The sequence below is a fragment of the Botryllus schlosseri genome, chromosome 8, assembly GCF_051294905.1.
Source record: "Botryllus schlosseri isolate E-star chromosome 8, Bs_hap1, whole genome shotgun sequence".
NCBI lineage: Eukaryota > Metazoa > Chordata > Ascidiacea > Stolidobranchia > Styelidae > Botryllus > Botryllus schlosseri.
Window position 1 is genome coordinate 9,651,627 of NC_137243.1, and position 20,284 is coordinate 9,671,910.

The 20,284-nt window shown below is 40.9% G+C and overlaps 3 protein-coding genes across 4 annotated transcripts in view; 2 read left to right on the plus strand and 1 right to left on the minus strand.

Annotated features, from left to right (window-relative positions):
• Positions 1-20,284, minus strand: part of LOC145445179 (myosin-6-like) — a 29,661-nt gene that overhangs the window by 5,208 nt on the left and 4,169 nt on the right. For both annotated transcript variants that reach the window (XM_080323325.1, XM_080323326.1), the window contains 30 exons: positions 19,488-19,551; positions 19,327-19,425; positions 17,286-17,389; positions 16,949-17,087; positions 16,216-16,364; positions 16,030-16,149; positions 15,257-15,427; positions 14,307-14,486; positions 14,083-14,215; positions 13,743-13,819; positions 13,439-13,644; positions 13,259-13,382; positions 12,682-12,818; positions 9,031-9,286; positions 8,350-8,431; positions 8,020-8,180; positions 7,610-7,786; positions 7,154-7,390; positions 6,548-6,691; positions 5,160-5,297; positions 4,983-5,090; positions 4,788-4,913; positions 3,629-3,748; positions 3,361-3,557; positions 2,590-2,773; positions 2,357-2,522; positions 2,164-2,267; positions 1,947-2,083; positions 1,397-1,589; positions 723-815 (listed from right to left, as the gene is read on the minus strand). In XM_080323325.1, coding sequence (XP_080179451.1) covers positions 723-815; positions 1,397-1,589; positions 1,947-2,083; positions 2,164-2,267; positions 2,357-2,522; positions 2,590-2,773; positions 3,361-3,557; positions 3,629-3,748; positions 4,788-4,913; positions 4,983-5,090; positions 5,160-5,297; positions 6,548-6,691; positions 7,154-7,390; positions 7,610-7,786; positions 8,020-8,180; positions 8,350-8,431; positions 9,031-9,286; positions 12,682-12,818; positions 13,259-13,382; positions 13,439-13,644; positions 13,743-13,819; positions 14,083-14,215; positions 14,307-14,486; positions 15,257-15,427; positions 16,030-16,149; positions 16,216-16,364; positions 16,949-17,087; positions 17,286-17,389; positions 19,327-19,425; positions 19,488-19,551 — 4,326 coding nt within the window. The remainder of the gene's footprint in view (positions 1-722; positions 816-1,396; positions 1,590-1,946; positions 2,084-2,163; positions 2,268-2,356; positions 2,523-2,589; positions 2,774-3,360; positions 3,558-3,628; positions 3,749-4,787; positions 4,914-4,982; positions 5,091-5,159; positions 5,298-6,547; positions 6,692-7,153; positions 7,391-7,609; positions 7,787-8,019; positions 8,181-8,349; positions 8,432-9,030; positions 9,287-12,681; positions 12,819-13,258; positions 13,383-13,438; positions 13,645-13,742; positions 13,820-14,082; positions 14,216-14,306; positions 14,487-15,256; positions 15,428-16,029; positions 16,150-16,215; positions 16,365-16,948; positions 17,088-17,285; positions 17,390-19,326; positions 19,426-19,487; positions 19,552-20,284) is intronic.
• Positions 9,544-10,572, plus strand: LOC145445212 (coiled-coil domain-containing protein 25-like). Its single transcript, XM_080323384.1, has one exon. The coding sequence runs from the start codon at positions 9,628-9,630 to the stop codon at positions 10,252-10,254; it is 627 nt and encodes a 208-aa protein (XP_080179510.1). The 5' UTR covers positions 9,544-9,627; the 3' UTR covers positions 10,255-10,572.
• LOC145445199 (phenylalanine--tRNA ligase, mitochondrial-like) lies at positions 10,581-11,991 on the plus strand. Its single transcript, XM_080323366.1, has one exon. It carries the CDS (start codon positions 10,581-10,583, stop codon positions 11,958-11,960), a length of 1,380 nt encoding a protein of 459 aa, XP_080179492.1. The 3' UTR covers positions 11,961-11,991.

Here is a 20,284-nt window from a genome sequence, read left to right on the forward strand (position 1 = left end):
TTGCGGTATCAACAAAATTTACACCCACACCTGAGATTTTCCAAACGTTCGGGGCGCGTTAATCAAGATGGCTTTTGCGAAACTGTGATCATAATTATAATACCAATCGTATTACGCACAGTATAAATTTAGGATTGTATTTAAAACAAAAACATGGCCCTTGTTTAATACATGTTTTGTTTCAGCCATGACGTCACAAATGCCTGATTGCGACGTCACAGCTGATTAGCATTGACAATTGAAAATATAGGGTAAATATACCTCCTTCGAGGAAAAGGGCTTCCGATCACTGTCATAAAACAGACCAAAAATATCTTTAACCACATCGTTTTGCAGCATTTTTACGGTCGGCGGTCTTCATCATCAAAACACCCATTCCGCACCAATGATCTATATCTACATGCTATAACTGTTGAACCGACGATGATTTCGAGGGTTCCAGCCACCCTACATCGTGTACTGTACATCGACTATTGGGTGCAAATCGTCCGTAGGCTCGTACTATATGTTTTTCGGAAGTATTTACACAATTATAGCAAAATTAGACCGGTTGTTTCAATTGCAACCCCAAGTATAATGTTCAGTGGGAAAAGTGCAGGTTTGGTTGTTGCGGGACTCCCGTCTCGTATTTTTACTCATAACGGGGTGCTGTATTCGGTTGAAACACGCTGCGCATAGAGAATAAAGCGCAAAGGAATCCAAGTATCGAAGCGACTCGTAACCTGCAACAGATTGGCTCGGCGTTCCGTCACCGACTGCTGTTCTTGCATGTCTTCGTTTCTTCGTATCGCATCGTCGACTTGCATTTGCATTTCCTAGGAAATGAAGCATTGGTGCGGTGCACGGATGGTCAAATTATATAGTCAGCGTCGGTACTCAAGTATAGTGGTAGCGCCGTATATTTCTACTCAATTACAGTCCCAAGTAGCCACTTGCGAGAAATGTACATACTTCTTTAAATAAAACCAGGAAATGAAAGGTCTAAAAAATCTCAAGTAAGTGGTGTAAAAAAGTGTATTTGGTGAAACGGGGGTCGCATACTTTTAGAAGTTAATCAGATGTGGCTGTACTTTTGAAATTGCACGATTAACGAAAAATGACTTCAGACACTACAAATAAGTCGAAAATAAATCCGTTTACCGTCATACATGGGCTTTTTCACACGGATCTTATGAAAGAAAGAAAGAAAGAAAGAAAGAAAGAAAGAAAGAAAGTATGACTACAAAAATGTTAAATGAGAAGTGGAAGTTATCTAAAGACACAACCACGTGAGTAAGTATAATGCAAGTAGCCCCAACCTACTAGATTACTCCGAAAAAGTATAGTACTTCGTTATTGAAAACCATTGAATGAGTAAATTAACTGATGACAGAAAATATTGACACAAAAAGGATACCTTGCTGGAGGCCTGGGAGTCTTTGAGTTGCCTGATAGCGTCGTGTGCCTGTCTGTTCGTGTGAGCAATCTGCATCTCCAAGTCGTTGATATCGCTTTCCATCTTCTTCTTGATTCGCTGGGCTTCCGATCTGGCTTTGGATTCCGCGTCCAGAGTGGCTTGCATCGACTCAATCGATCGTGACGCATTACGCCTAAATTATGATATCTATAAATCTGTGCCTGCGCATGCGCATACGCCGTAAGACCGGGCTATCTTCTCCTTCAATTTCGACTTGAACATTGTGACGTAATGTGTGTTCACAACATCACAACGGTTTCGTGAAGTCACAACATTTAAAATAAATGCCGCCCTCCCCCGTGATTGCAAAACAATTCGGGATGTCGTGACTTATAATATAACGTCTTATAAATGATTGTTATAAATAAATATGACATATTTATTGAATTGAAAACATTCAATTCGACAGAAAGAATCCTCGTCAAGATCGTGCACGCCTATTCGTCGTCAAATACACCGGTGAGAAATTCCCGCCTCTATAAATGCGAACCTGGCGTTGTCTATTTCTTCATCCTTCTCTTGCAATCTTCTTTCGAAATCCTGCTTAGTTTGGGCCAATTCAACTTGCAGTCGCAACACTTTGCTTTCTTCATTTTCCACAGCCGCTTCAGCCTCTTCAAAGGCCGCCTGTTACATTAAATACACCGACCATATTCATACGCTCCACTTTCAACGCTTAAATAAATACTAAATTTATTTCCAGTTACCTGAAGTTCTGTGCGCTCATGCTCGAGGGATCTCCTCGCCTTTTCAAGCTCGTGAATGCTTTTCCCGCCTTCGCCAAGTTGATCAGTTAGATCGGAAATTTCCTCTGTACAAGGAATCGTGATGTTTAAAGACGGCAGACACTCAAGACAGCGTATTATGCGATTTTCTGTAACAGCTGCGACTACACTAGACCTTGTATATTCTTATTTTCTCTCTTGATGGTTTCCAACGCGTCCAGGGCTTCCTCATACGCGTTTTTCATTTTGAAAAGTTCAGTCGACAGGCTTCTGGCTTCCTTCTGAGATTGTTCCAAATCGACTTGAAGTTCTTCGCTCTTTTGCTTTTGTTCCGCTAGTACCTATGGGACGCAAATAAAGCTGGCAATCACCAATTACCCATGAAGCTACTGGAAAATAGCTCAATACTTTGTCGAAGTTCCGTTGTCTCTTATCCAGAGCAGCAGCGGCCGAGTTCGACTTTTCAATCTCGATGGACATGTCTTCAAGTTCGCCTTGAAGTCTCTGCTTTGTCTTCTCGAGACTGGAAGCTTTGGCTTGGGCTGCTTCCACAGCTTCTTCTGCATCTTGCAGTCTGGCTGCCAACTTCTTCCTGCAAAATACATGGATGTTTACAAGTGTGTGGTAAAATGTGGTTCGAAATCTCTTCGTGGTCCATCATCTTGCAACAAATAGATGAAACGAGCATTTTAGATTATATAAGTAGACAACTAGATGTAGGCAATTGTAGGTATAATCAATACTTTTGTACGTTGTCCTTCAGACTCGTATTTTTTTAAGAAAGCAACGGCAGTTTTCACAATTTCCATATGCATCCTCATGAATAACGTAGAATGTCTAGTATTAGCAGTATAGTTGTTACAGATACGGGTAATTCATAAATCAACGATATCGTGAGAAAATCTATCACGAAGCGAAAGAATATCGCAGATTAATTGTAAAATTAACCATATTTACTTCAAACGCTGAGAGATGGTGGTGGGGATAGTCAAGAGGACAATTGAGATACGTAGTGCAAATGAAAAATAATATTTAATGCAGCAGTAATGATAACTGTGTTAGGACGTGAATAATAAATAAAAAAACACGAATGAAAGTGTAGAAATGAATAGGTCGGGTGCGATTTTGGAATGCCAATCCCAATGCATTGTACGTTTTCGACACGTATTTTTCACTGACTTGGCTTCTTCCAGCTCCTCCGTTCTTTGAATCGCGTCCGTTTCGTATTTAGTTCGCCATTGCGCCACTTCAGCATTTGCTTTCGACAGAGCACGTTGCAGTTCGGCCTTCGCTTCTTGCTCGTCTTCGTATTGCTCGCGTAAAAGGTCGTTGTCGTGACGTGAGCTTTGAACTCCGTGGGCCAACGCGCTTTTCGCCTGTGTCGTGGCGATTTTGGCAATTACAACACAGAAACAACAAATATGGAAGGTATATCACAGTGCTGTACCTTCGACTCTTCTTCGAGGAGTCTTTTCAACTCTTCGATTTGCTGTTGCATTGAGTTTCTAGTTCTTGTGTATTGACTCATTATAGCTTCTTTTTCCTCGACAGCTCGTCCAAGCTCTCCCTAATGAGTTGAAGAGCAGGAATAGCAAAGGTTAGATAGAAGAAAACAGAAATCTGCAGTATAAGCAAGGTGGGATATGTAGAATCCACACTTGAGGGTGAAACCTGTTTTCCACCTATCACACACACCCTAAATTTAGTTACATCGTGTTAAGCGCCAATTTCCAAAACACGGGGTGAGATAAATTAATTCCACCATTAACGGAGAAAACCTATTTACCACCTTACACCCGCTATTATATAATTAATAAGATCAGTAGGGCACGTTTTTGCAACTTTTGCAACTTCTTTTACAGCTTCCGGCAGCTTCCTAAATACTCGTAAGATATGTAGAATGCTGTTTTAAGCTGTTTGAAGGGATCTTATAGTGCAACTTTTTGCAACTTTTGTTCATTTTTTCCATGCAACTTTTTGCAACTTTCTCGATTTTTCATGAAAGTATTTTCTATTTTGGTGACATACACGGCCAAATTCGACTGAAACATCGTAAATCAGCACCGAAGTAACGCTTTTACGGGTATTTCGGGAGCTGAGCCGGAAAATTGACATCTATTTTTTAGTCAACCGAGCAAAATGAGGTCAAAATGCAACTTTTCAACTTTTTTCAAAAATAAATGCAACTTTTCACGGCTGTAACTGCAACAAAAACTTGCCCTAATGATCAGTATATGATGAGATCAATCCAGCAAATATATCCCCTGAAATTTGCTTCAAGAAGTGGGTTAAAGGCCGCTACGTAGTATTATATGTATAGTACTGATTTACGAATGAGCGAAACTTGACCGAAAATCGCCAATATTCCAATCTGATTACCGGATCATCGGCAATGGCACTGTAAGACGCCTGCAGTCTACAGTGATAGAATATATGCAACACCCATGGAAGAGGAGTAAAATCAGCCTGACCTCATTTGCATTTTAAGCGGACAGTAGGAATGTAAGCTATGACATCACAATTTCACTAAATAATTGCTTAGCTACCATTTTTAAATGGGGATAATTGAAATCTGTTCGATAGAAGTTTGATATCGTTGCACTCACTTTTTCGCTTGAGAGCCTCGCATGCTTTTGATTCAGTTCACTCAATTCCCGGCCCATTTCTTCATTCTTTGCTTTGGCTTCAGATAGCTGATCCTCCAGATTGCGGCTCAGTTTTTCGAATTGAAGCTAAACGAACATGTTGTCTTCTAAAGCACCGTGCCGGCGTTACGAATCTATTAGTAGAGAGACACATACTTTTCCTTTCGTAACAGATTCGACGTTAGTCGACAAATCGTCAATTTCCATCTTAAATTCGCTTTTTTCTTTTTCAAGCTTCTGTTTGACTCTTTGCAAATTGTCAACCTGAAGGCGGTATGACATTCATTTATTCAGAAAACAGTTCCAACAATATCAACATGATAGCGCTTATACCTGCTCCGTCAATTCAGCGTCGCTGTCCGCGTGTTTTTTGCGTAGGGTGGACAACATGGATTCGTGCGCCAAATTCGATTCCTCCAATTCTCGTCGCAGCTTGGAGAACTCGGCTTCCCGTCGCTTGTTAAGCTCCACCTACGAATTAAACAGAGGTGGTCGAGGTAGTCAGCTTGGCTACTTATGTACAATTAGAAGTAACGCTGTAAATTTATACTTAGTTACCACAAGAAGTATAGTGATTTCAAGGACTTGCCCAAACTTCAAGTAAGGTAATATAAAGTACTTAAGTAGGTAGTTTCACAACGTAGATTCGGTCGAGGGGTCGCATACTGATTACGAAAATAATACAGGTTGTATCTGCGCGACTAAAGCCAAATGACTGATGACTATAGGGTGAATTTTTTGACACGTCAAAATTTTGTCAAAATTGTAGCGTTAGGTCAAGAAATTGTCAAAATTGTTTACAAAGTCAAATTCATCAGATTTAAAGTCAAAAAAGATTTTTCAGGTCAAACTACTTCGTAAGGACAGACAGTTCCAACCAGAAAGTACGATAAGTAGTACAATTCTAACATTATGTGCGAAAGCACCTAATTTACATACACGAGGGCAAAAATTTTTTAAAATCAATTTTTTTCAAGGTAAAAAAATGTCAAAATTTTGATATTTTAGGTCAAAATCTTCCGTTTTTATGCAAAAAAACAGCCCTACTTGATGACACCACAAATAAGTGGAAATTTCGAAAATAAATTCAGTTACCGTGACACAGAGGCTTTTTCCCGGTTGGTATATTGATTTCACTCAAAGGTGACGAAGACCAAAACTATTTTCTACTTTTCAAATTTCAAAGTTTCAAAAGTAAGCGGTTTTTCTTTAAAATATGAGAAGTACAAGTGGAAGTAGTCTTAAACAGAACTACTCGAGTATTGCAAGGAGGAAAAACCTACTGGAGTACTCCGAAAAAGTAGAAGTAGCCTACTACCTAACCGACCACCACTGTAGAATACCATTGGACACGACCTCTACGGACATACCGGACTCAAGAATTTTTGCTCCGAACATATATTTCCGATGCCCCGTTAATTAAAAGAAATGTAACAGCACATCGTTGGGTTGCGGGTTTGAACCCGACTGAGTTCCAGAATTCCCATACAGAAGTATTGTAGGTTTGTCTAGGCACATCCTCGCCTTCTCATCCACGTAAGCGGTGTCTTAAAAATGCCTAGAAGGGGGCCGTGCTACAAGTCGGCAGCTACAGAATAAAAATAAGGAATACCGGCCTGGTGTAAATGACCATGGTAGTCGACAAACACCATGAATAGCCTACCACAAACAACAACAAAGACAACAGCACACCATTGACTAACATTGAATATGGATTTTACCTGGGCGGATGTGGCGCCACCAGCCTCCTCCAAACGTTCGCTCAACTCCTCGAGTTCTCGGGACATGTCTGTCTTCTGTTTCTCGGCTTTGGCGCGAGCTGCTCTTTCGGCATCCAATTCTTCTTCCAGTTCTTCTATCCTTGACTATACATAAATGTTTTCATGCCAATGATTAAGTACACGTTCAAGCGTGCTCGTGTTGAGGACCTCTTGACATCCATGTTGTCACACTATAAGTTGTGGTCAAAGTATAGTAGGCGTTGCTACGCAAGTAGAACTAGAAGTGACGTCTTGAATTACTGCTCAATTAGAAGTAGCCTACAAGTAGCAATTTCCAAGACATGTCAAATCTACCTAAATTCGAAGTAGAAAATGAAAGGTTTGAAGACTACTCAGGTAAGTTAGAAAAGTAATTCAAAGCGTAAAATATTCGAAATTTTGTGAATCCTAGTTGACTACTCCGAAAAAGTGACAATAATTCGTTATTGACTATACCTCTGGATGCTACATTAGAATCCTGACATTACATTTCCGTACTTATCGTTCGAATCTTTGTTTCTGCAATGTGGTCATGTCCAGCAGAATTCGCTGGAAACTATATCATACCTGTAGCTCCTTGATTTTCCTCTGTAGTTGCGATATCAAAGCTTGTTCATCTTCCAATTTCGTGCTCAGCTGGTTGAATTCGAACTCTTTCTTTTTGAGTTTTTCCTCGTTTCGTTGCCGATCGTTTTCCAGGTCCATGATGCTTTCTTGCGCGAGCCTCAAGTCGCCTTCCAGTTTTCTCTTCGCCCGCTCCATGTCCATGCGCACCTTTTTCTCGTGCTCCAGAGAAGCTTCTAGCTAAAATCAAACATGTCAATGGCAATTCATGTATTCCACAGTAATCGACGGGTGCAAGAACTTTCCTTCAAAACTGGCCTAGATTCACTCGTTTCAAAATTCGGAGACAATAAATTGACCTAACTGCCACATTGCATCGCAGAACAGACACGTAAATGATACAAATTTGATATCTGCTCCTATTCCCAGCTCACTGACGACTGAAAAAATGCCACTCACGTCATCAACTTGCTGCTCTAATTTCGATTTTTGCTTGGTAAGGCTGTTGACTTTGTCCTCTTCCAATTGAAGGTCGTCCAGGGTTTGTTGATGGGCTTCCTGAAGAGCTTTCTTTTCCTTCTGAATTTTCGCGACGGTTTCTTCCAATGTTGTCACTTCATCCGTGAGATTTCGCACCTACAATGCGACACGATCTCACATAAGTATTTTGCTGTCCAATCAAGTAGGTTGAAGTCGGATATAATATCTGGATCAACACCATGCATGCATGCATGCACCATCTGGTGTATATGTTGACTTTTTCACTAGCAATAGTATAATTTAGTAGCGTGCACATGGAATGAAATCAATATGGTGACTTAAGGACTGAACTGAATATATAATTAAAAATAACGTCGCGGTAAAATTACTTTGTTCTCCGTGGCGTGTTTTTCTTTTTCAACTTTAGCCAACGTGAGCTCAAGATTGTCAATGTCCTTCTTGAGTTCGGAGCATTCGTCTTCCAGTTTCCTCTTTTTGGATACAAGATCATTGCTGACCTCTTCCTCGTCTTCCAACCTTTCCACAATATCTGTATGACATGACTGCTAGTTACTATTCAGAATATCTCACCAAGTATTATCTACGGATGTGCTTAGGCGTATCGTCCCTATTTCCTCAAATTTTGACAGTATTTAAAGATGTCAAGTCCCCGTCAGACGCTACATCTATCGTTCTGGTAAGCTACCATAGTTACCCACCTTTTATTTTTGATTCAAGCTCCACTTTTGTTCTTATTAACTGATCGCAACGGTCTTCAGCATCCTGCAGGTTTTCTTGCTCCTGAATCAACCGAAATACCACAGAGTCAGTACACAGTAGATGTATTTAACATAGCCCATATAAGATTTAGCCGTGTTCTATTGTAAAAAATGGAATTAAACAATGGAATAAGAAATATCCTAATAGCGACAGATCAGTGGTTCCCAACCTATTGTACTTAGTAGATTCTGTTCTTTTACTGAAGGGAGGTATTAGTTCAGGTGGAGTTGATTTTGAGTTTTTTGAAGTCGTCGTGGGTAGGGGCAATCCCACCAATGACGGCCTACGTGCAAGAGATCTAGTCGTAAAGCATTGGAATTTTTACCAAACCAAATTCCGTTTTGATATATTTGACCACAAGAATTCCAAATGGATCCACTGATGGCCATGTTTTAGTAGGCCATGATCCACTACAGAAATAATTAACTGCGCCTTAAAATGGGCAGTTTACTTTCTGTTTCGCTTCCTTCGGCAGCCCAACACGGTGGAAACACTGTTTGACTGCCTTCGGCGCGCGGAACATATGTAGGTGGTACGCGAGCACTGCATAAAACCTCGAAATGGCACGTGGGTGGGAAAAGGTTGGGAACCACTGCGATAGATGAATAAGATTGATTTACAGCAGTGAGTTGAAGAACAAGGTCGTTCTTCTCTTGTATCAATGAAACTTGATTCTCTTCTAATTCTTGGCGGCGTTTCTTCTCCTTTTCAAGGACATCTTTCACATCTCCCATTTCCTTCTCGATCGCTTCTCGTTCTTTCGCACTTTCTGCGCTCTTTAATAGCGGTTTGATTTTGAACATCAACCTCATCCATTCCCAGTTTCGAACAGCGAAGTAAGACCGAAGGTTTGCTTGGATAACGATTAACGCTTGCCTGCAATTACAGAATACAAATTCCTTACGTACTGAGTTTGATATTTTCTTGGCATATGAGCTATTAAACAAACAAATTTATGTCAATAGTTCATAAAAAAACGTTTACATTGATGAACGAAAATGATGGAGATGTTCATTTCGTGCATGAGTAATCAAATCACCGATAGCGGCTGAGTGCTCAATGATTTACGTCACGGCTCATGTGGTTTTTGTAGCAATAAGCATTTGGCTCTGTTTACTCTCGGCATATTGAGGATTTATGCAGTTCATCATCATTGGTTTATTAGTTTCGCCTAATTCCTTTCACATCTCGTGTAGTTAAGTTGATGAAAAAGCAGCATGGTGCTCTACTTCACTAGTAAGTCTACGGATACGCCTTACACCATCTACATGGGCGCCGATAAGCACGAGAACGAAGACCTTATAAAGTATGGATGGCCGGAGGACGTCTGGTTTCACGTAGATAAGGTATCATCTGCGCACGTCTACCTCAGATTAAGACCCGAAGAAAACCTCGACGAAGTGCCGCCAGAAGTACTTATCGATTGCGCACAACTTGTCAAAGCTAATAGCATTCAAGGCAACAAGATGAACAACATACAGATAGTTTACACAATGTGGGATAATTTGAAAAAGACTGCAGGCATGGACGTCGGGCAAGTTGGGTTCCATCGTCAAAAAGACGTGAGGCTGATTAAAGTTGAGAAAAGGATCAACGAAGTCGTGAATAGATTAAATAAAACAAAACAGGAAAAATTTCCCGATTTAAAGGAAGAAAAGGAAGACCGCGACAGATTAGAGAGGAATGAAGCAAAGAAGATTTTGAAAGAACAGCGCGAAAAGGAAAAAATCGAGATTAAGAAAAGGAAAGAAGAGCAGTCCCTGCGCTCTTATGACTCTTTATTTGGCGAATCCGAAATGCAGTCCAATCAAAATATGGATGAGGACTCCGATGACTTCATGTAATCCTATATTTGATGAACAAGGTATAATAAATGCGCGGTACTGCAAAATCCAGTCGCAAGGTTCTGACTCTGCCGAGAAAGTTACTAACTACTCCTCATCGCAATGCCTTCAAAACGCGGACACTGGTAGGCCTGTGTCATATTACATGGAGTCTCAGTTGTCAAAAATATAATGGTTTGCTGGTTCACTTGCGATTTTAAAGACGCATTAATGTTTTCATAACAAAGTAAGCCTAATATTTATGGTTATTTCATATGGGACATGATACGAAATTTCATGCTTAATAATATTTAGGTCATGTTTGTTTTGATTTTTCAGCCGAAAAAATGGTTACCTGCTTATGTAAGAATAGGTTTGGTATGCTTATGGTGAAATGGAAAATAGACCCGTGTATGCAAGCAATAAAGAGCTGCAATGTGGGATCGCTTGGACTATCTCCATCTCTCCTGAGAACATACAGCCAAAATTTGCAGCCAGCTAAGCAGGATGTTAAGCAGGAAAAGTCGGTTTCTATTAAAAACATAAATTACCGTACCGACGAATGGACAAATGTAACGCCGAAGATTCTATCGCATATCGGCAGGAACTTACACTTGCAAAAAGACCACCCGATTTGTTTACTGAAGGACTTGATAGTGACTCATTTTTATTCGAAATACACAAGATCGAGAGACCGTCCTATATTTGCCGTCTCGGATAATTTGTCGCCGGTCGTGTCGACGCATCAAAATTTCGATAGCATGCTGATTCCTAAGGATCACGTCAGTCGGCAAAAATCTGATAACTACTACATCAACTCGAGCACAATGTTGCGCGCGCATACTTCAGCGCATGAAGCAGACTTAATTCGCTCCGGACTTGATGCCTTTCTTACAGTAGGAGACGTGTATCGAAGAGACGCAATTGATTCAAGTCATTACCCAGTATTTCATCAAATGGAAGGTGTGCGACTTTTCACAAAACATGAACTATTCCAAAATTCCGACGAAAAATTGAGTCTATTCGAAAATGGCGTAGAGTTGCCTGATAAGCAAAGCGGTCACACGTTGGAAGCCACAAAACTCGTGGAGTTTTCGTTGAAGAAGGCGTTGGAGGATTGTATGGAAGAATTGCTGGGAAAAGGCATCGAAAGCAGATGGGTGGACGCCTATTTTCCATTCACTCATCCGTCGTTCGAATTGGAAATCAAGTACGAGGGTGAATGGATGGAGATGTTGGGATGTGGGGTATTACGGCAAAACATACTCGATAATTCAGGCGCTAACGACAGGATCGGATGGGCGTTTGGATTAGGCTTGGAACGCATCGCGATGAAACTGTTCAATATTCCGGACATCAGGTATTTTTGGAGCGACAGAGAAGAGTTCCTGGTGCAGTTTCGAAATCAAAAGAATATCAAAAATTTGAAGCTTAAACCGTTCCTGAGTAAAGAACCAGCACTTATCAACGACATATCATTCTGGATTCCTAACAATTTCTCCTCCACGGATTTTTATGATTTGGTCCGTAATGTCGCGGGCGACCTTGTAGAAAATGTGAGCTTAGTGGATGAATTTACCCATCCAAAATCCGGTGAACAGAGCCACTGCTACCGAGTGTGCTATAGACATTTATCTAGGCCTTTATCTCAGACTGAAGTCTCGGACGTAAACGATGCCATCAAACGTGAAATTGTGTCGCAATTTGGTGTGCGTGGTAGATGGTAAATTGTTCCTTAATAAACATTCATCATTGGTATGATGTGTTGCTGAGGAATGTTATAGTATGGTCGGAAAAGTTTTTCAGCGTTAATTTTCTGCGCTATGTTCTCATTGTTTGAATTGACAGATTCTTTTATAGAGACAACCAGGTGACCAGGTGGTGAAAGTTATCAGCGAGGCTACCCAAGTACAAAAAACGCCAAAAATTTATGCAAATTTATGTAAAAGTAGCAAATCCCAACACATGTCAAGAGGAAGAAAATGAAAATGACAGACCTTGAAAGTAGTTTCAAAATGTTTATTAGGTCGAGGGTCGGCAATCGGAGGTGGCGTCATTCATTACTACAAAAATGCATGGTTTATATTCGCAGCTAATGACACTTGCAAATAGGTAGAATCTAGGAAAACATATTTAGAGCTATTTCACGAGGTTCTTATGAAAGTGATGCATGCTTATTCCAAAACAACATCACTTTTTGAATGGAAGTTGTAATCTGTTAAAGAAGAAGTACTTGGTTACTGACCACCATCGGAGACACTCATTCCTGACCCATGAACTAGCGAAATATAATTCGGGAGCTCAAGGACATTGTTGGAAAAATATGTTGCCACACTTCGATTGGGAAGTCGTTACCGTAATAATGCATGATCTTTGGCGCCGCAAAGCTCACCTGCGCGCATGGCTCGCACGCCTCGCAGTATTAATAAATGACATCTATTCTATCACCTTCTCTCCAACATCCGTTGGTATTCAATCCTCATTTGTTTTCCTCTCGCCCTGGACTGGATCATTGTTATGATCAAAGACAATCGCTGGTCGCGCATGTCTTCCAATTCTCCAAGCATACCGGCTTTGAAAAAAATCTACGGAAGAAACAGGTGATGTTGAAAAGCATGTCTTTGTTGCGTATTTTGTAGCCCAGAACAGGTACGGGCAACAGACGGCCCGCAGACACTTTCCGGTTTTACATGATAATATGTGACCCGCGGTACTACATTTGCGTTGCAATCTAACTGATGTTCACTTACACTCTAAGGGTTTCTACGTCTCATTGAATTATATTATGATAATGACTCCATTGAACACTGTTTTTGGTCTCTTTGCTTCAAACTCAAAGTTTGTATTAAATACGATATATTTCTTGCATAGGTGGATAAATCCGCCATTAATGTATCGATTCAGGAGTCCGGCCCACCAAGTATTTCATTTTCTCATATCCGGCCCGCCGACTACAGAAGTTTGCCCGCCCTTGGCCCAGAAGATACATGGTAATTGGTAGCCTACTGTTGCTATGGTTCCAAACCTTGGTAAGGCCGAACTTGAATTGACTGGAGTCCATTTCCAAGCTCGCCATCAGTTTTTCAGTCGCCTTCTTGCTGTCCATAAACTGTCCTTCGGGCGCTGCGTTCGGATTCAAAATCCGGTACCTTGAGAACGCAAAACTTTGTTCAATTGAGATTTGACGGGTAACTTGTCACTTCACCTTTGTTTGAATTCGGCGTAGAGTATTCTGCTGGGGAAACCCTTCCGGCAGATACGGATTCCTTCCAGTACACCGTTACAGCGGAGCTGGTGCAGTACCAGTGAGTTGTCCATCATACCCGGTTGTTTTATCTCGTTCGGTATGATGCAACGGACGAAGTGAGGTTGCGTCGAGCGGAGATTGGTCATTAGTCGGTTGAGGGATTCCTAAGGAATATTTTGAGGGTTTACGCTACGTTTTTTAGCGTTTCATTCACAATTTGGCTTCACATATATTCGGCTGAACATAGTAATATAGTACATACTCGATGTAACGATGATACCGTTTGGAATGAGCCTCCTTTTTGACGCTTACCGCGGCCAGCCTTCTTCTGCTCGGTGACTAAAGAATAAGAAAATCAGATGAGTCCGAATAAAAGTATTGAAATACTGAGATCCAAAGATTAGAACGCTCATTGGCATGCAAAAAACGAATGAAGGCATATTTTGCTGCATTCATAAGCGTGTAGTCAGGATGAGAATTGGGGCAGGTGTCGGACGTGGCGTCACAAATATCCATTGTGACGCAGTCAAATTAAATGCCAGATTCCATGTGTTCGCCCGCTGGCTGCATGCTTGGTTACATATTGTGAAAGGGAGACTTACCATCATCAGGTGAGACATAACCTTCCCAGACTGTAGCCAAAACTTTCAACGTTGACTTGCGATACAGAGCAACTACCGAATTGTTGAGGGGGTCTTTGTTTTTCTCGAGCCAACCCTCGATGTTGTAGCCGACCTGTAGAGAGGGATTCAATTATACCTTCCAACTGCCACAATACGCAAATTTTGCGCCAGCGTGAAAACGCAATCTGACGTTAAATGCTCACGATTCCGGCGTAATGAATCAATTCGAAATGTGCTTCGAACTTGCGCTTGATTTGGGGTCGCGGTTTGATGAAATTATTCGATTTTCCGAGGTGGTTCGTGTACAGCTTTTCTTTGAAGGTGCTGTCGGACGCTTTTGGAAACATGCATTCCTCTTCCAAGATTGACATTATTCCCAGAGGCTAAATACGCGGGTAAATGATTCAGAGATGGTCAGTATCGTCAAAGTAACATTGATGCTCTGATATGTCCATCAGATAGAATTAGCTATCATCATCATCATTGGTTTATTAGCAATTTTATCAGTTCAATACACCACAAAAAATGCGATACAATGAAAAGAAAGGAAGATGTCGAAGCGACTAGGAGTTGTCTATGGAATCGGACACCCACCTTGGCCTAGGCGATGTAAAGAGGAGGCATGCACACTGAATGAAAGTAAAGAAGATAGTATAGAAAAAGGAAGCGACAAGAAATAGGGCGTCATGTCATGGGAAGCGAGATCGATAGGTCAGTCGTGGTCCGGTAATCTTGAGGATGGAGTTCCATTTAATGAGCATTATATAACATACTTCAAGTGTAGAGTGAGAAAGCAGTGAAGACTCGTTGACCATAATGTTATTGCACATTAGGTATATGGCAGAACGGAAGTAATTCAGAATAACACTTGTCAATTATTATTCAAAGCACAGTTGAAGCAATGGGAAATGCAGTTTCGAGACCATTTTGCACATCGCTACAGTTTGGGACCACGGATATCTAGATATTCCTGTATTCAACATAAATGAAATGGCTTTATTAGCTCATTATAAAGATCGGCTCTATATTACGATTTGGCAAAAACACTTGCAGTCAACTTATACCGGATGCGAACCGAAATATATTGCGAAATTTTGCAAAAAGAACAATCTTTTCAATACGCCGTATCGGCTGATGCGAACTACGCCAATACCTTCTCAATTAGCTCGATGCAAGCTTGCAGATCCAACCCGAAATCGATAAACTCCCAATCGATACCCTCTCTTTTGTACTCTTCTTGCTCCAAAACAAACATGTGGTGATTGAAAAACTGTTGCAATTTCTCGTTCGTGAAGTTGATGCACAGTTGTTCAAAGCTGTTAAACTATAATGAAAAGAAAACATATTGGTTGCCGCCGACACTTACAGCCGAAAATTGCCCGTGTAACAGTAACATAGTCAATCTTGGTGACACGCCATTTCTAAACTATAAAATAATAAAATGGTGAGTCAGCGCGGTTATTTATGCAGTTAATGAGAATACTCCATTCAGATAGCGTAGAAGTATCATTTAATATCAGCGACATAAATTGAAATGCTTCATGAGTGGTAAAGACGGCGCCGACCGGCGTCCGTGTTTTAAAATGATGGTTGATTTGTCGCTTTTGAGTGTGGGGGTTGGTCTACACAGCTGATCCTGTGGCATGATCGAATGATGTGACTTGTTAAAGGTATGTGATTAGCTCGCAGACGTCCCAGTGATCAAACTGACAAATATCAATTTGTTCATATCACGCTCAATATTTATGTATTTTGAAAATATCAGGGCTCTAGTGGGCCACTTAAAATGACCTATGGGGGGCATAGAGTTTTACCCCCTGTCTTTTGTCCCTGTCATCATACTTACGTATAGTTGCGCCCTTGTACAGAAACAAGAGATTATTTGGTTCCGGTCAAGCGCTAGTATAATTGAGACCATATACTCACATCAAAGATTTCGAATCCCGCGATATCCAGAACACCAATGAAGAAACTCCTCGGCATTTTAGTACTCAAAGTCTCGTTTATTCTCTTCACAAGCCAGCTAAACAAACGGTCGTACACTGCCTGTTCGGTGCAGAAACAATTTTTAACCATCCATGTACCACGATCAATCTACCGAAAAACTCGCACCTTACACATAGCGCCACATGAGTAGTAGACCTGTTTCACGGTCTGGCCTTTCGTGACGTAATCGTTTCCAACTCGCACTCGAGGCTGCGTCATGGCTTTGACGAACTCGCTCGAATTTATGCCGAGCAAGTACGAGATCTTGTCGGCGTCTACAGGAAGGTTACAGCCATGCTTGTAGCCATCGGTGATAAGTAGGTCAAATTTTTGCAACTTTTGCAACTTTTTTTTTACAGCTTCCGGTAGCTTCCTAAATACTCGTAAGATATCTAGAATGGCTGCTTGAAAGAAATCTTATAGTGTAACATTTTGCAACATTTTGCAACTTTCTCGATTTTTCATGAAAGTATTTTCGATTTTGGTGAAATACACGGCCAAATTCGACTGAAACACCGTAAATCAGCACCGAAGTAACGCTTTTACGGGTATTTCGGGAGCTGAGCCGGAAAATTGCCTTTTTTAGTCAATCTGGGAAGTTGACTTTTTTTTAGTCAACCGAGAAAAATGTGGTCAAAATGCAACTTCTGCAACTTTTTTTCAAAAATAAATGCAACTTTTCACGGATTTAACTGCAACAAAAACTTGCCCTAGTGATAAGTAACGGAGTACTTTGTATTTCCGGAGTACCCGTGTATAGGTTGTGTTTATTTGTACTATCGTTAATTACTCAGGTGGTTATGTTTCCAGATTACTTTCACTTATACATAACAGTTTTGTGGCGAAAACTATGGCGTACCTTCAGTCCCGTCTGCCTCGGCTTGTTCGTCCCGAGGCTTTTGTTTGAATTTCATATTGCCCGCGTGCATGATCGAACCCATGATTTTGTAGATTCCCATTTTCTCCTCGGGCGTAAAGCCCAGTACATCAAAAGCGCTCTGAAATCAAAACTAAACTATAGACTTCAACAGCTTAGTGATATCGCCCGACAGCGTAGCCAGGTGACTTTTGGGCGTTGCTACGTCATTATTGTTGCGATGGTGACGTCACGTCGTGGCAAAAACGAATTTTCCGCCCCGATAGTCATCCTGGCTACGCTGTTGGTGACTTATCGCAGCCAAAAGAGGCTTATTCACATCTGTCGCTCGTAATTCGTCGCTGTCGTCCAAACCGGATACTGTCACCTCTCCTTGAGATATGTAGCGGTACGAGTATGGGTCTGTAGTCACCAGCAACGATTCTGAAATACACAAATTCAAATTTTGATTCCAGAATCAGAATAGTTTCTGTGTGTGGTATTCATGGTGTCTGTCGACTACCATATGGTCATTTACACCAGGCTAATGTTCTTCATTCCAATTTCGTAGCTGCCGACTTGTAGCGCGGCTCACTTCTAGGCTTTTATAAGACACGGATGAGATGGCGAGAAGGATCCTAGATAAACCCCCTACTACAAATCGACTGTTCTGCGACATTAAATGAACCTCCGTAAATCTGGGCGCGTGTTCAAGATTTTCTAGGGAGTCCAGAGATGTCGTTGTTCGGTATAGCTAGCGCGTTACGACAAACCAGAGGCAGTCAGTAGCCAAGTTCTACTTTCTCCAAGAACTCACGTTGGTTCTTGCACTACTCAAGTCAAGTGTTATATTTTTAGACGACTTCCTCTTCTACCTAACAGTTTTGTAGGCAAAACTACTGACTTTTTACAATGTGGATTTTTTACAAGCAGAGAGTAGTTTTGCGACTGATTTGTATCGCCTTTATGAGATAAATTATCACATCAATTGTTTAAAATAGCCCCCGTACTTCGGTAACTGAATTTCTTTTCGAAAATCGTACCTATATTTGCAGTGTCCTTCCTCGTTTTGAGTTAGCCTCGAAGATGCATCTTGCTATTTCAAAAGTAGCCGGCATCGATTAACTGTGGGGGCGATTTGGATTTTAAAGGGGGCGGAAACACTCAGGTGGTGATATGGGGGGCGGTGGGATGTAATGGGACGCCGAAGAAAAATGGCGTAACAGTACAATTATATATCTTCTACAGCTATATATCTTCTTGTTGTCATAGGGCTACAAAGTTCTACAGTTATCTTTAAGAGTTCATCGCGAAATTCATTCATTCATTCCGAACAGCATTCATCAATTATCCCAAATTTTCGTCCAGCCTTGAACGAAATATACCGTCAATCCGGCGTTCTGATTCCAGGTATGCAGTGGTTACTATATTTCATCTAAAATGTATATAGATAGCAAAATATTCCTTAACATAGTTCGATCACACTGGGTAGGGGCTTTCCCGACAAAATGTTTTTAAATAGGAATTATATATTGGAGCGCGCTCCGTCGCGAAATCTGGAAGCGTGGTTCTATATCACTTTTGGGAGTGAGGGCCATTTGTATAGACATGATTTGTAGCTTTCTGACCAGACTTAATATCCTTGTTTTCGAAAGCTAAAAATACAACGCCACCGAATCGGGGTATGTACATTTGGCTCAAACCCTATAGGTAGGCTATATGAACCCGCATACCCGACAGTTGTTATTAAAACCTTGACTTGATCCTGAAAATAGTGGATAAAATGATTAGATCGTTAATCAGTCGAGAGGTCATCAGGCGCGATTCAAGTGCGAAATATTTTAAATAGTCAAGACCAAACCAGAAAAAATGAACCTGACTCCGACCTCTACCCCATCGTCTTTAGTAAAGTCCTTACAAAATGGGGGGGGGGGGACTATGAAAATTTTTGAAAGGGGGCGCTGGGAGAAAAAAGGTCAAGAATCACTATGCGAAATGGACTTGCTTGGACCAAATCTAATTTTTGAAACTACGTACTTGGGAACTTTTGAGACCTATATATTTTCTACTTCCATATGAAGTAGGTAAGACCTGCGTTGGAAAAGGCTATTTCTACCTGTACTAGAGTATAAATTTACGACGGTACTTCTACTTTTTCTTGGGTACCACGATGACTATTTTGACCACATCTGATATCGTCTTTAGTCAAGATCCAGGTGCCGTGCAACTAGTCAATGAGCCGACCGCTATACAGAGGATAGTCTATTTGATTACTTATAGAAACAGCCTGGTGCAATTCCTCATTTCCAAATCTAAGACGGACACGTCGACTCTGCGGAATACTTCTGGGGCACGACGAAGCCTAAATTTTGGGTTCTTACCGAGCAGCTCCGGTTTCGCTCCGGAACATATCTGGTAAAAGATGTGAAAGCCGCGCTCTCCCCCTTGTTGGAAAATTACGCGAGACTTCTCCAGGAGATCTGCAACGAATTCGTTCTTGGTCAGGGGCTTGAACTGTTATTGCAGGAAAGAGGTATGTTACATGTTTCTATGTCTCCAGAAGCAAGTTTCCCGGTGTTTCCGAAGTGAGTCCGGACAAATTTTCCCTGAAATAAACACGGCGTTATTGCCATCACTATATATAAAGTCGATGACGAAACATAATTAATAATTGAATTTATTAATGAACGTAGGGAATAATATAGAACCCCGGAAATCTTGATATAAAGATAGGCTACACATTGTAGGCATAATTTGAATTTCGTAAACGTCGGAAGATAGTATGCGGACTGTTGAGAACATGTCAACCAGAGTTTGACAGATATAAGAAACTACAGATAAGTAAAATCAAATGCATTAAGTTTTTGTTGGCATCCAATCTAATCTAAACATTCTAAATAACAGTGTCGTGATGCTGAATTTTAAAACAGGAACACATTAGCTACTTCTTTGTTCAGATGACATCATGAAGCTACTATTATCATTATTATTATTAAAAGTTTTCAGTGGCACTTATCACCTGTTAAGGTCTTGTGTGCCACATACGCAAATAAGTCCAGGAAAATTTATGAAAACGGAACTCAGATGAATCTACTACTGGATAGAACAAATTCAGCAACAGCGGGCGATAGGGCGGGGTTAGACAACACACCAAACAGAGTAAAATGAAGGTTGAGCCTACATCTTGAAGGCATTTTTACCTTCAGTTTCGTTTCGGAATTTAGAATATGTGATTTACTCGATTTACGCACCAACTAAAAATTGATAGATGCAATTGTTGATGTTGAGGCAATATATTCGAGCTCTAATTCTCTAGATAAAAGCACATCCTATACGCCT